Genomic DNA, 12,627 nt, shown 5'->3' on the forward strand with positions numbered 1-12,627 from the left:
ACCTATAACCAAGAAAACTCCTTATGAACTTTGGAAGGATAAGAAACCAACTGCTAAATATCTTAGAGTATTTGGATGTAGATGTTTCATTTTAAACAATGGCAAAGAGGATCTAAGTAAATTTGATGCCAAGTCAGATGAAGGTATCTTCTTAGGATACTCTACATCTAGCAGGGCATACAGAGTGTTCAACAAAAGAACTATTGTAGTTGAAGAGTCAATTAATATCATTTTTGATGAGTCTGATAGTGAGTCTCTTAGGAAAGAAAATACTCTTGATGATGATGCAGGAATTATTGAGTTTGAAAAATTGAATCTTAATGACGTGCCAAATCAAGAAAAGGAAGATGATCGTGTGCCACCACAATCTCAAGACTTACCAAAGGAATGGAGGTATGCACATGGACACCCTAAAGACTTAATCATTGGTGATCCATCTCAAAGGGTAAGAACTCGATCCTCTCTTAGAAATTTAAATGACTATCTTGCTTTTGCTTCACAAATAGAACCTAAGACTTATGAAGAAGCTGAAAATGACATAAATTGGATTAATGCTATGCAAAAAAATTAAATCAATTTAAAAGAAGCAATGTTTGGATATTGACTGAGAGACCAAAGCATAACTCTGTAATTGGTACAAAATAGTTTTTTAGAAATAAATTAGATGAAAATGAGGTAGTTTTAAGAAATAAAGCTAGACTTGTAGCTAAAAGATACAATCAAAAAGAAGAGATAGATTTTGAAGAAACATTTGCTCCCGTGGCTAGGTTGGAAGTTATTAGATTACTTCTAGCATTTGCATGCTTCATGGACTTCAAATTATATCAAATGGATGTAAAAAGTGCCTTCTTAAATGATTATATAGAAGAAGAAGTGTATGTAGAGCAACCGCTTGGTTTTGAGAATCATGAATTCCCTGATCATGTATTTAGATTACATAAGGCACTATATGGATTGAATCTATTAAATAATGATTTCAGTAGAGAAAATATAGATAAAACACTTTTTCTCAAGAGAAAAAAAATAAAAATTTGTTAGTAGTACAAATATATGTAGATGACATAATTTTCAGTGCCACTAATAATAGTCTTTGCAAAGAATTTGCTGAATTAATGCAAGGAGAATTCGAGATGAGTATGATGGGAGAACTGAATTTCTTTCTGGGATTGCAAATCAAACAAACCAAGGAAGGCATCTTTATCCATCAAACTAAGTACACAAAGAAAATATTAAAGAAATTTGAAAATGAAAATCACAAGAAAATAGGCACTCCAATGAACCCCACTAGTAAGCTAGACAAAGATGAAAAAGGAAAAAGTGTAGATATAAAGCTCTATAGAAGCTTAATTGGATCTTTGCTTTATCTTACTACTAGTAGGCCAGACATAGTATTTAGTGTGGGAATATGTGCTAGATACCAATCAGATCCTAAGGAGTCACATCTAAGTGCTGTCAAGAGAATCCTTAGATATTTAAGAAGAACCACAAATATTTGATTATGGTACTCAAGAGACTCCTGTCTAAATTTGCTTGCATATTATGATGCAGATTTTGCTGGATGCAAATTAGATAGGAAGAGCACTAGTGGAACATGTCAATTCTTAGGAAATAACTTAGTATCATGGTTTAGCAAAAAGCAGAATTCAGTAGGATTGTCAATGGCTGAGGCCGAATATATAGCTGCCAGGAGTTGCTGTGCTCAAGTACTATGGCTCAAGCAACAACTAGAGGACTATGGTATTAAACTAGATAACATTTCTATAAAGTGTGATAACACTAGTGCCATTAACCTTACCAAAAATCCGGTTCAGCACTCTAAAGCCAAACATATTGAAATAAGATATTATTTCATTAGAGATCATGTACAAAATGGGAATGTATGTATTGAACATGTATGTATCGAGAAACAATTAGCTGACATATTCACAAAACCTCTAAGTGAAGATAGATTCTGCATGCTTAGAAGGGAATTAGGTATATGCGACCCCTTTGATTGAAAACAATGAAGAGAACAAGTTGTCACGTGATACTCTCCTCTCATTTTGAAAAACTATGAAACATTAGTCAAATCAGTTATTTATAGATTCCTTACTCATATATCAGTGTCCCACAAAGATTTGGTAAGGATTGGAAGAAAGGAAGAATTTAAAAAAAAATAAAAAAAAAGCCTGAACTGGGCCCGACTCGAGCCAGAATGGGGTCGACCCCATGTTGAGTCGACCCAAGAAAAATCTGGGGTCGACCCAACGGCGGGACCCTGTTTTTAAAAGAGGGACCCAAGAGCCATTTTAGGACACTGTTTTCATTTGTCCTCTTCCTAAAATTCTATTTTCCACTTTTCAATCTCTTCCAATCACCTCCAAACAGTAGAAGATTGCTTTTCCAAGCCATTGGATCAAGACCTAAGGAAGCATTTGGTGAAAATGGGACCCAAGCGAGCCGTTGCTAAGAGATCCAGGAGAGTTTCACGGCCAACCCTTGTAGATAGACATGCTAGAGATTCTTCTACAGTGCCCCACAAGGTGAGACACGTGTAGAGTCTCCTCCTCCTCCTTCCCCTTCAGTTCAACTTGCAAAATATGCAGGAAGACCGGTAACTATGGGGAGAAGGATCCACTTCGAATTTTTGGATCAAGAAGGGTTCCGTTTGGGGGATTGGATCCAAAGGCAAAGATGGGAGTATCTTTGCTCCCTACATTTGGTGACCGACCCGGGCTTGGTTCGTGAGTTCTACGCCTTCCTAAAAGTTGGACCGGGAGGGCTTGTGTCTGAGGTCCGAGGAGTAAGGGTTAGGGTTTCAGAAGAAAGTTTGAGTGAGTTGCTTCAACTCCCCTACAAAGGAGCCACACTAGAAAGACAAGAAAACAAGTTGAGGGCTCTACAGATAATCTTTGAGAGAGATGACTTTGACTGCTCCGAAAATGTGATTGCTAGCTCTCTATCAGCTGAGATGAGGTTATTGCACAACTTCATAGGTCGGATTTTGTTTCTGAAGAGTGGAAGATTTGATCACATATCTGAGCGAGACATGGTCATTATGGAGCATGTCATTCAGGGTATTTCCTTGAATCTACTAGCTATGATGATCAGGCAGATGCGAGAGGCTATATGCAAACCGAGAGTTTCTTTGACCTATGGTAGGATACTCACCCTGATATTCAGGCATCATGACATATCTGTGGAGGGAGAGATATCTAGGCATCTGCTATTTACTGACACCTACACTGCACGGTCCCTAGTTCGCATGGGTTATGAGAAGGTGAACGGGCAGTGGGTGCGTGAAGGAGTAGGGATACATGCACCAGAGATTGGAGACTCTGTCCCTGAGCATGAGATACCTGCAAATCATCCTACGGCACCTTCAGAGGCTGGACCTTGGTCATCCGTACCTACGGAATGCACAGAGGAGTTTTAGAGTAGGATGACTGAGCTTGTGTCAGCTCAGGTGAGGACTCTTTCTGATGGGATGATGAGCAGGATGGATATTATGACTGCTGAGATTAGAGACCTCAGAGACTAGGTAGGAGCATTAGAGAGAGAGAGAGAGGCTCATGGTCCATCTGTGCCCCGAGCAGCTGAGTCGGAGGTTTCGGCACAGAGTCATCCAGCTCAGCAAGGTCCACGCCAGACTCAGTCCCATTAGGCTCGACCTCCCCTCGCCACTTATGCTAGGAGGATGAGGACTAGATCACAGCTCTTAGATTCTCCCTAGGCCCGATGTTAGCACTACAGTAGTCTATCATGTCTAGTGCCTAGGATTTATCTAGTTCTTATATGCATTTTACCTGATTGATGTATTTTATACCTTAATTGAAGAATATTGTACTTTTGGCATTAATGTACTACAATGTTCCATTTTGATCAATGAAATTTGAATTTTTATTATTTACTGCTTCTACTTATCTATTGCTATACACTTGTTTGATGATAACAAAAAGAGGAAAAAGTAAGAAAAGAAAAAAGTTGCAACATAAAGGGACAAATAAGTTTGAAAATAATAGCAAGAGATAATATTCATTTAAGGGGGAGCAATATGTAACAATGAAATTTCTGAATTTGGCACATACTTCTCTTGCCTCGATACATAACCTGAAACTCTTGCTTTATCTTAAATTTTTGAAGTTTCATCCTTAATAAAATACAAAAGAAAGGGGGAGAAAATCAAAAGTTCTAATTGGCAATATTTGGATGAAAGAGCGGGAGTTTTCACCTTCAAATTTGAAAAGCTGAAATTCAGCAACTTGAGCTCCTTCTAAAACAAAACTCCTAATTTCAATATAAGTATCAATCTGTTCATACTCAATATTTTATAATTATCAAAAAGGGAGAGATTGAGGACGATAGTGTTATTTCGATGATTGACACAACCATTGAGGAAATATCAAATTAGAAACACAATTTAATGTGATACATTTAGAGAATGAGATCGAGATGTCTTCCAATAATTAATAACGAGATAAAATTTTTAATAGAAAAGGGATAGAGAATTCTTAATTCTAATTCAGCAAGATTTCAAGTGAAATATACTCTTTAAGGAAAAACAGTGATTTTCATTGTTAAAAGTATGCAGCACCAAAATTACTTGAAATATATTTCATTGATTATATGGATTCCTCTAACCCTAAGATGCAGCAAAATGTGGAATGAGTCGACCCCAACATAAGTGGAGTCGACCTTGGCACATCATGAAACCATCTGGCACACCCCTGCAAAAATGGCACTGATGAACAGTAAGTGGAGTCGACCCCATGTATGCTTGAGTCGACCCCAGGAGTGGAGCCGACCCCAGAGAACCTTGAGTCGACCCAGCCTCAAGCCTCAAGAAAACAACTCTCTGAAATTTATTGAGAGGGTCGACCCCAAGCTTCCTTGAGCCGACCCCAGATGGAGCCGACCCTAGAAATACTTGAGTCGACCCCAATAGAGCCGACCCCAAGTGAACATGAGCCGACCCCAAGTATATATTGCTCAAAAACCATGTCTCTGGAATTCTTGAGAGGGTCGACCCCACTGTAGCTTGAGTCGACCCTAAGAAAGGTTGAGTCGACCCTAGTGAAAGAAGCTGAAAATACAAGTTTCTGTGGTTACTGAGAGGGTCGACCCTAGAGGAAGTTGAGTCGACCCCAAGCCCAATACACAGTAAGTTGAGTCGACCCTAGTAAAGTTTGGGTCGACCCCAGCACGAGCAAGGGCATAACGGCTAGTTCTGCAGAAGTACCTTTTGACCTCCCAACAGCTAGTAAAGGCTAGTTTTTAAAATCTAACCAATAGGGGGTGACCAATAGATAAAGAAAAGTATTTAAAGTGACACTATTCATCAGAGGAATATACACTTTTGCAAAAAGATCAAAGCTCATTCAAGAAAGAAAAAGTCCTAACATTCTTCATTCAAGTGCTTCATTCAAAGAGCCAAAAGGAAGTGGTTGAGCAGATTCTGAGAGACATTAAGAGCTCCACCAATCCTTGAAGAGTGAAGAAATCTTAACAAAGAAGAGAAAAGTCTTATCAAAGCGATAACTATATTCTAAACTCTTCTTTGTAGTTCATAATTGTTATATTTGCTCATCTAGAAGTTTCAACTTTCTTCTTCTTAATCACCTTGTAAGGTTTGCTGGTGAGCCCGTAAAACCAACGGTGTAGGTTTGTTGGTGAACCCGTAAAACTAACGGTGAAGGTTTGTTGGTGAGCCCGTAAAACCAACATAGATTTTTGGTGATCCCGGAAAACCAAAGTATAAAGGTTTTTGGATTCTGAGCCCGGAAAACAATCCAACTGCAATCCGTGGGATTATAGTAAATTTCCAAGGGGACGCTTGGGAAGTGGACGTAGGTGCTTAGGAGAGCACCGAACCACTATACTTCTTGTGTGTTTGCTTTGTGTGTCTTTTTATTTCCACTACACGCACTTAATTAGTATTAACTAAGCGATTCAATCTCTTAATAATTTAATTGGAAAATCAAAAATTTAGAAGATCCAATTCACCCCCCCTCTTGGCTTGTCACTTTGGGCAACAGGAATGACCATCACCAAACCTATCCGCCACTCGGATCCAATCAATCACCATGGAGGAGGCTCCCTTGGGGTACATCCGCTTGGCACCAAGTACCAACCTCGCATAGGATATACCCTCCCAGGCTGCCTGCAGCTAAGCCCCCACTACTATAAGTCCAGGCGTGCGCCGTCCTCCTACTGCTATCATCCTACCAAGATGGTTCCTGATCACGAAACCAACCCCTCCAATCACACCATCCACTGACCTACTATGGTCGAAGTTTACTTTGAGATAGCCAAGGGGTGGGGTACCCAAGAAACAAGGGCAAACTGGGGCGCTGAAACATCATGAAGAGTACCCCAAGTGTCCTTAGCCATCCTAGAAGAAAACACATCGGCAGCCACCAAAACCTCCCTCGCATGTAACACTGCTCTATCCACCACCATCCTCGGTGACATCCTCCTCCCCTCAAACAGACCAGCATTCATGTCCAACCAAATATAGTAGGACAGGTATGCCATTAGAATCCCTGCCTCCGCAGACCAAGGGCTCCACATGGAATCTCTCAGCATGCGAGTTAGGTCATGCACCGAAACCACCGCGTCGGGAAGTGGGACCGGTGACCTCCTTCATATCTTTCGGGCTCTAGGGCACTGCACAAGAACATGCTCGATGGTCTCCTCAACATCTGCACAAGCCTCACAACACTGAGAGATCCGCATGCCACGTCGAACTAACAAACTCCTGGTCGGAAGGCAACCCCAAGCCACCTTCCAGATGAAGAGCGCCACACGGGGATGAATCCGCAACCTCCATATCCAGCCACCCTCAATCTGCCGATCTGGCTTCGTACTGAACATGGCGTGAAGATCTCTCGCTCGCACCCGCGACCGTCCCGTCGGCATCCATACTAGCCTGTCAGACTCCCCCCCGGTAGATACCAGTAGAGTCAAAACCAACTCTGCCAACTGCTCCCCAAAAGTCTTCCGAATCAGCACCTCCCACCAGCCAGCCCCCTCTGAGTCCAGTAAATTACTCACCCTACAGCCTGCTAATCTTGCCAAATCCACCATGGTGGGCATACAGCACATCTGCTGCTCGGTCACCCAACTGTCCTCCAGCACATCGATAGATCATCCGTCACCAATGGCCCATCTGATCTCCGGGAGCACCACCGCAGCTCTAGCGCACATCTTCCTCCAAACCGAAGAGTGGTGACGCCCAGCTCGCACACCTGGTACTAAGGCTCCATACTTGGCCCTCATCAACGAGGACCACATACTCTTCGGCTCTAACACAAATCTAACTGTATGTCTGGCCTCTAGGGCCTCCCGTCTCGCCACCAGGGACTGCACCCCCAGCCCTCCAGACCCGGTCGGCTGACACACAACCTCCCAAGCCACCAGATGGATGCCATCTCTACCACTGCGCCTCCCCCATATGAAACTCCTGAAGAGCTACTCAAAGGACCTCAAGACCACTACTGGAATGATGGCGTTAGAGAGTAAGTAGATAGGGACCGAAGTAAAAACTGATTGAACAAGAGTGATCCTACCCATCATAGAAAGTGTATGCACCTCCCACCCCTCCAATCTGCGTCTGATGCTAATCTCAAGAGCAGTGCAGTCCCTACTCCGAAGCCGCCGGCCGGAAATAGGGATCCCCAAGTATGTCATAGTACCCTCTTGCTCTCCCACCCCTAGAATCTCCAGTATAGAGTTTCTCACCAGCAAACTAGTCCTCGGGCTGAAACTAATAACTGAATTGGTCAGATTGACCCGCTATCCAGACACTGCACAATAATCTTGAAGAATCCGACCTATAATCCGGCCCGCCTGCCGAGACGACCTGACTAGAAGCAAACAATCATCAGCAAAAAACAAGTGAGAAATCGGGGGGGCCTCCGCCACCGGTCTGTAGGCCTCCAACTCCTGAGTGGCCACAACCTGCCTCAGGGATCTAGACAATACATCCGCACAGATAATGAACAGTAACAGAGAGAGGGGGCATCCCTGGCGCAGCCCTCCTGACGACACAAAGAACTAGGATGGCATGCCATTCACCAAAATAACAAAGGAAGGATCATGGATGCAGCCCATAACCCATCTGATCCATGTCTCATGAAAACCAAACCCCTGCATAGACTCCTGTAAAAAGTCCCACCTCATCCTGTCGTAGGCCCTCTCTATGTCAAGTTTGATCCCCATCAGACTCCTCCTCATCGGAGCCCTACCGAGATCAAACATAAACTCTTGGGCAATAAGTACATTGTCAGATATACTCCGCCCCTCCAGAAAAGTCCCCTGCTCCGGACTAATAAGTCTAGAGAGAACACCCCTCAACCTGATGGCGGGGATCTTCGTCGTAGCCTTGTACAGAGTCGTACAAAGGCTGATCGGGCAAAAATGATTCGGCTCTGTAGCGTCCTACTGCTTCGGTATCAAGGTGATGAAAGTCCTCTGCTAATCTGCCGCCAATCTGTCTAGTCTCCTTGACTAGACATAATTTGTTGACAATGATAATATTATACAGTTTTCAAACTTGCTGATTAATGCATTTTTTTTCTCCAAGTAAAGAAAGTTTATAGCTTCTGCGGGAAAATTTTAACCTTTGGATGATAAATTTGATGTCCCGAGAACTTTAGATAATACAAGTGGGTTTTATGTTGTCATAATGTTAGATATTAATAAATCTTAGAATGATATTTGTCACCATTGTAAGGGCAAGGAAACTGAAACTAATCTTATACTGGTTGAAAGGCATGGGTTCCAGTATCATTGATCTAGCCTAAACATGTCAAAAAATTATGATCTTATACCCATATACATATGCATATACATCATATTTGCATTTATGTGTATGTAAGTACACATACATGCATGAGATGACATACTTAGGAACCTTACATGCAAGGTAGATTGATAAGCCCATGGTAGAAATATTTGGTGGCATGCGATTCATTAGGTAGCAAGCCCCGTTCAAACTACTTTACTGCACTATAGAGATCCTATAAAGCGAATTTAACATTTTAATATGGAAGCAGATAGCAAGTGATGGTAGGGTCACCTCTACCTTTATGAAGAGCAAACCAAGGTAGTCTAGAGCCAAGCATCTTCAAAAAATTTGTATGTGTAATAAAAGTAAAGGGCTGCAACTCATTTGGTTCACTTAGAATCTCTATCAACAATACGGAAAAAGTAATAATAGAAGGTAAGAAAGTAGTACGTCTTCATCCATCTGGATAAAAACTTTGGAGAAGCTTAACATGAATGATAACAGCGGCCTCTATTTCATACTAGACCTATTCAGTCCTCCAAACTAGAGTCAGATTCTTTTATCGTTATAGAGATTGGTTTAACTACATATTTTGGATATCTAAATTGGGAGCGTGGGAGAGGATGTGGGTGAAGAGATGTGAAGCTACACGAAAATTTGGGGTATGGAAGTGTACGAAGCGAGCTTTCTAAGAGATTGCAAAGCAAGTGCAGCACCTTTTCTCAAAGATTCCATCCAGTAGGTATACATGGTAGAATGGATATAATATATGTAGTAGGAGGGTGTGCTCGGTATCGAAGTCAGCCAGGGCAGCTAGATGACATTTTTATCCACTTTCATTTCTTGTAATATCCTTGAATCCCTTCTAAATTAGGACTTGTGTTCCAGTCAAACTTAACAATGTGCAACAAGTGGAGTTTGACCGGCATTTTGAAACAACATGCTAACCCAACTGTGATTAAAATAACACCAACAGGTTTGCAGAATTGATATCATCATGTTGCTCGTTGAGGTCACTAATTGATACCTAGAGTGTCAAAATCAGATGTTGTGTAATAATGTAATGGGATATCCAGAAGATGCGCGCACCGGTGATCAAGGGCTTGATGTGCTACATCTTGCTCCTGGAGCCGTTCCAAATATGTATGATGTATTCTAACAGATCGAAAATAATATTATTCTCCTAGATCAGATTATAACACTTTGTTAATTATTTTAAATAAACAATACAAGACTAAATTTACAGTATTGAAGATGTTGACGACTTATAATACCACTATGCCTATTCTAGTTGTATCATATCTGATGCCACTGATGTGGGAGCCTCATAACCCTTTTACAATGAATTTTATTGCTAAAATCTTCAAAAGCAAATGACATATTACTGCCTTGATCTTCAAGTTTTCTATACTTTGATATGCAGGTAAATTCCAACTGGGGAAAATCATTTGTCAGGAACATAAAACACAATGAAGCTCTACATGAATCTTTTTGTCATTTTATTTGTGACGAAGAACTTTAATACGTATAGGTAAGAGTGAAATACAAGGATATACATCCCATGCACAAAACCAATCTTCAAGATTTATTTCTAATCCTATCAAGTCCAAAGGGACCAAGATTTTATCAATAACAGGGAGATGTGCAGAGACCTAAATGGATTAAAATGACATGGTGAATTGGTTAAACAATATAGAAAAAAAAAACTATTATGGGAATAAAGATGAACAGGCAAATGTATAGGAGGTTTGCTTAGGTAGAAAGTTAAAGGTTGCTAGAAGCTTTTCTTCCTACATCTGAACCTGGACAAATTATATACTTGCCTTGAAGTCTCTGGAAATTTATGTTAGAGAACATGACTTTAAAATTTCTAGAAGCAGCAATACATTGAATAGTAGTGAAATGTGATAACATCATACAAAATATCCTAAGAGATCTTTCAAGGTTATCTCATTGGACTTCTACATTTACATCAATAAAGAGGTATGTAGCAGCTGATCATCAAGCAAGATACAAATGACTAATAGATGAGACTGCATGATAAATGTGACTCGTTAAGATCTTCAAACAAGTACTTGACAAGATTATATAGTCTGTGCTGAAACTTATTTTGCATCTTTTCTTTTCATCACATAAGTGCACCTTTGTCTCTTGCAAACTTATCATGCATGAGAAAGTATCTCCTGTACTCAACTTTGACAACCTAATCCATTTCTTTACTATATTGAATAATCTCATTACTATCCGATTGAACTATTCATAAAAATGGTCAATCATGTAGTTCTCTAACAAACATTTGTTTTAAACAATAGTATTAGGAAAATTGTTAAGTTTCTTATGTAGATATCATCCATGTTTTCCTTTATTCATTATCATATCATTTACCTAACGATAGTAATAACCGATGATAACAGGTGTGGCCATTGGAGCTGGATGGCAAGCATTGGTTGCATATGCGAACATTGCTTGTTATTATATATTTGGCATTCCCCTAGGCCTTATAATGGGTTATAAGCTTGACATGGGTGTTCGGGTAAATACTCTTCTCTTGCTCCTACTGTTGCAACTGGCTATTAGCTCACAATCGGTAGCAGTAGATTTCAAGACTTGAACGTATTAGCTTCCTCCATTATTGGGCCTCTAGCTCAAACAGTATGTAACATGAAAGAAACTAATGATTGTTACCTCAAAGAATTTCCAATTTATACCTTATCGACATCACTCTAACTGTGAGGCATATCCCAGTATTTTCTTATTTTTGCTTTTGATTAACTTTAATTTCAGGGAATTTGGTTTGGAATGTTATCAGGCACTATCGTACAAACACTAATCCTATTCTGGATGACATATCGGACAAATTGGAACAAAGAGGTACATAGCTTACATAATTTTTTGTACTATCAATACTGGTGTTCTTTAATATTTTGTCAAAAAATATATAAATTGAGATCTTATCTAGTAGCAGATCCAGTAGTAAGAGAACAAACAACACATTAATTTTATTCAAAGGTAGATGATTCAGTTTGGCCCTCTAAGTCAGCATGCAATGTCTGGTTTCTCACACAATACAAAGTAATCATCAAGTTGTTCTATTTATGTTGATATTTCATTATCAATTCACATCGATATATCAGGTTCTGTAGAATCTCATGTTTACCAGATATATGTATCATCAAAAATGATATTGCATTGCAGGCTTCAATAGCTGAGGAAAGGATAAGAAGATGGGGTGGAGAACCAGAAGTAAAGACAATGCTCTAGAGGATTGAAATAAAGGGCAAATAAGGCACATGAGTGGCCTTCAGGAATTCTCTTTAAAATTTTAGTTTATTTTTTTGAGTAGCAAACAATGTGTAACAAACATTTCGTTCACTGATCTGATTCTTACAAAAGGAACAACTTCTTTTTGGACTTCATCTCCTCCTTATACAAGCAGAAAATAGGCAAATATGTTCATAAATAACTTTCACGCTTTATATACATACATATATGTACGTATATATGCATATGTATATGCATGTTTTATATATATATATATATATATATGTATGTATGAATGTATGTATGTATATGTATATGTAGATATATAAATAAATACTTACATACACACACACATACATATACATACATACATTCATACATACATACATACATATATATATATATATATATATATATATATATATATATATATATGAACATACATACATACACACATATATACATATACACATATATACATGCAAGCATATACATATACATATACATACATATACATATAAATAAACACACATACATATATACAGACATACATAAACATATACATATACATACATATACATATACATACATAGATAGAT

General features: G+C 39.5%; 1 protein-coding gene across 3 annotated transcripts in view; it reads left to right on the plus strand.

Moving 5' to 3' along the window:
• LOC103724117 (protein DETOXIFICATION 29-like) overlaps nt 1-12,183 on the plus strand; it is an 83,676-nt gene extending 71,493 nt beyond the window's left edge. Inside the window, exons 6-9 of one of the 3 annotated variants that reach the window (XR_005508280.1) lie at nt 10,191-10,298; nt 11,182-11,300; nt 11,552-11,638; nt 11,963-12,183. Coding sequence is in view for 2 of the 3 variants with exons in the window: in XM_039118903.1 (XP_038974831.1) it covers nt 11,182-11,300; nt 11,552-11,638; nt 11,963-12,028 (272 nt within the window). In the remaining variant the exon portion in view is untranslated. The remainder of the gene's footprint in view (nt 1-10,190; nt 10,299-11,181; nt 11,301-11,551; nt 11,639-11,962) is intronic. The other 2 variants (XM_039118904.1, XM_039118903.1) reach the window with 2 other exon arrangements.
• The last annotated feature ends 444 nt before the right edge of the window (nt 12,184-12,627 follow it).

This window comes from Phoenix dactylifera, unplaced genomic scaffold (genome assembly GCF_009389715.1).
Source record: "Phoenix dactylifera cultivar Barhee BC4 unplaced genomic scaffold, palm_55x_up_171113_PBpolish2nd_filt_p 000441F, whole genome shotgun sequence".
Taxonomy (NCBI): Eukaryota; Viridiplantae; Streptophyta; class Magnoliopsida; order Arecales; family Arecaceae; genus Phoenix; species Phoenix dactylifera.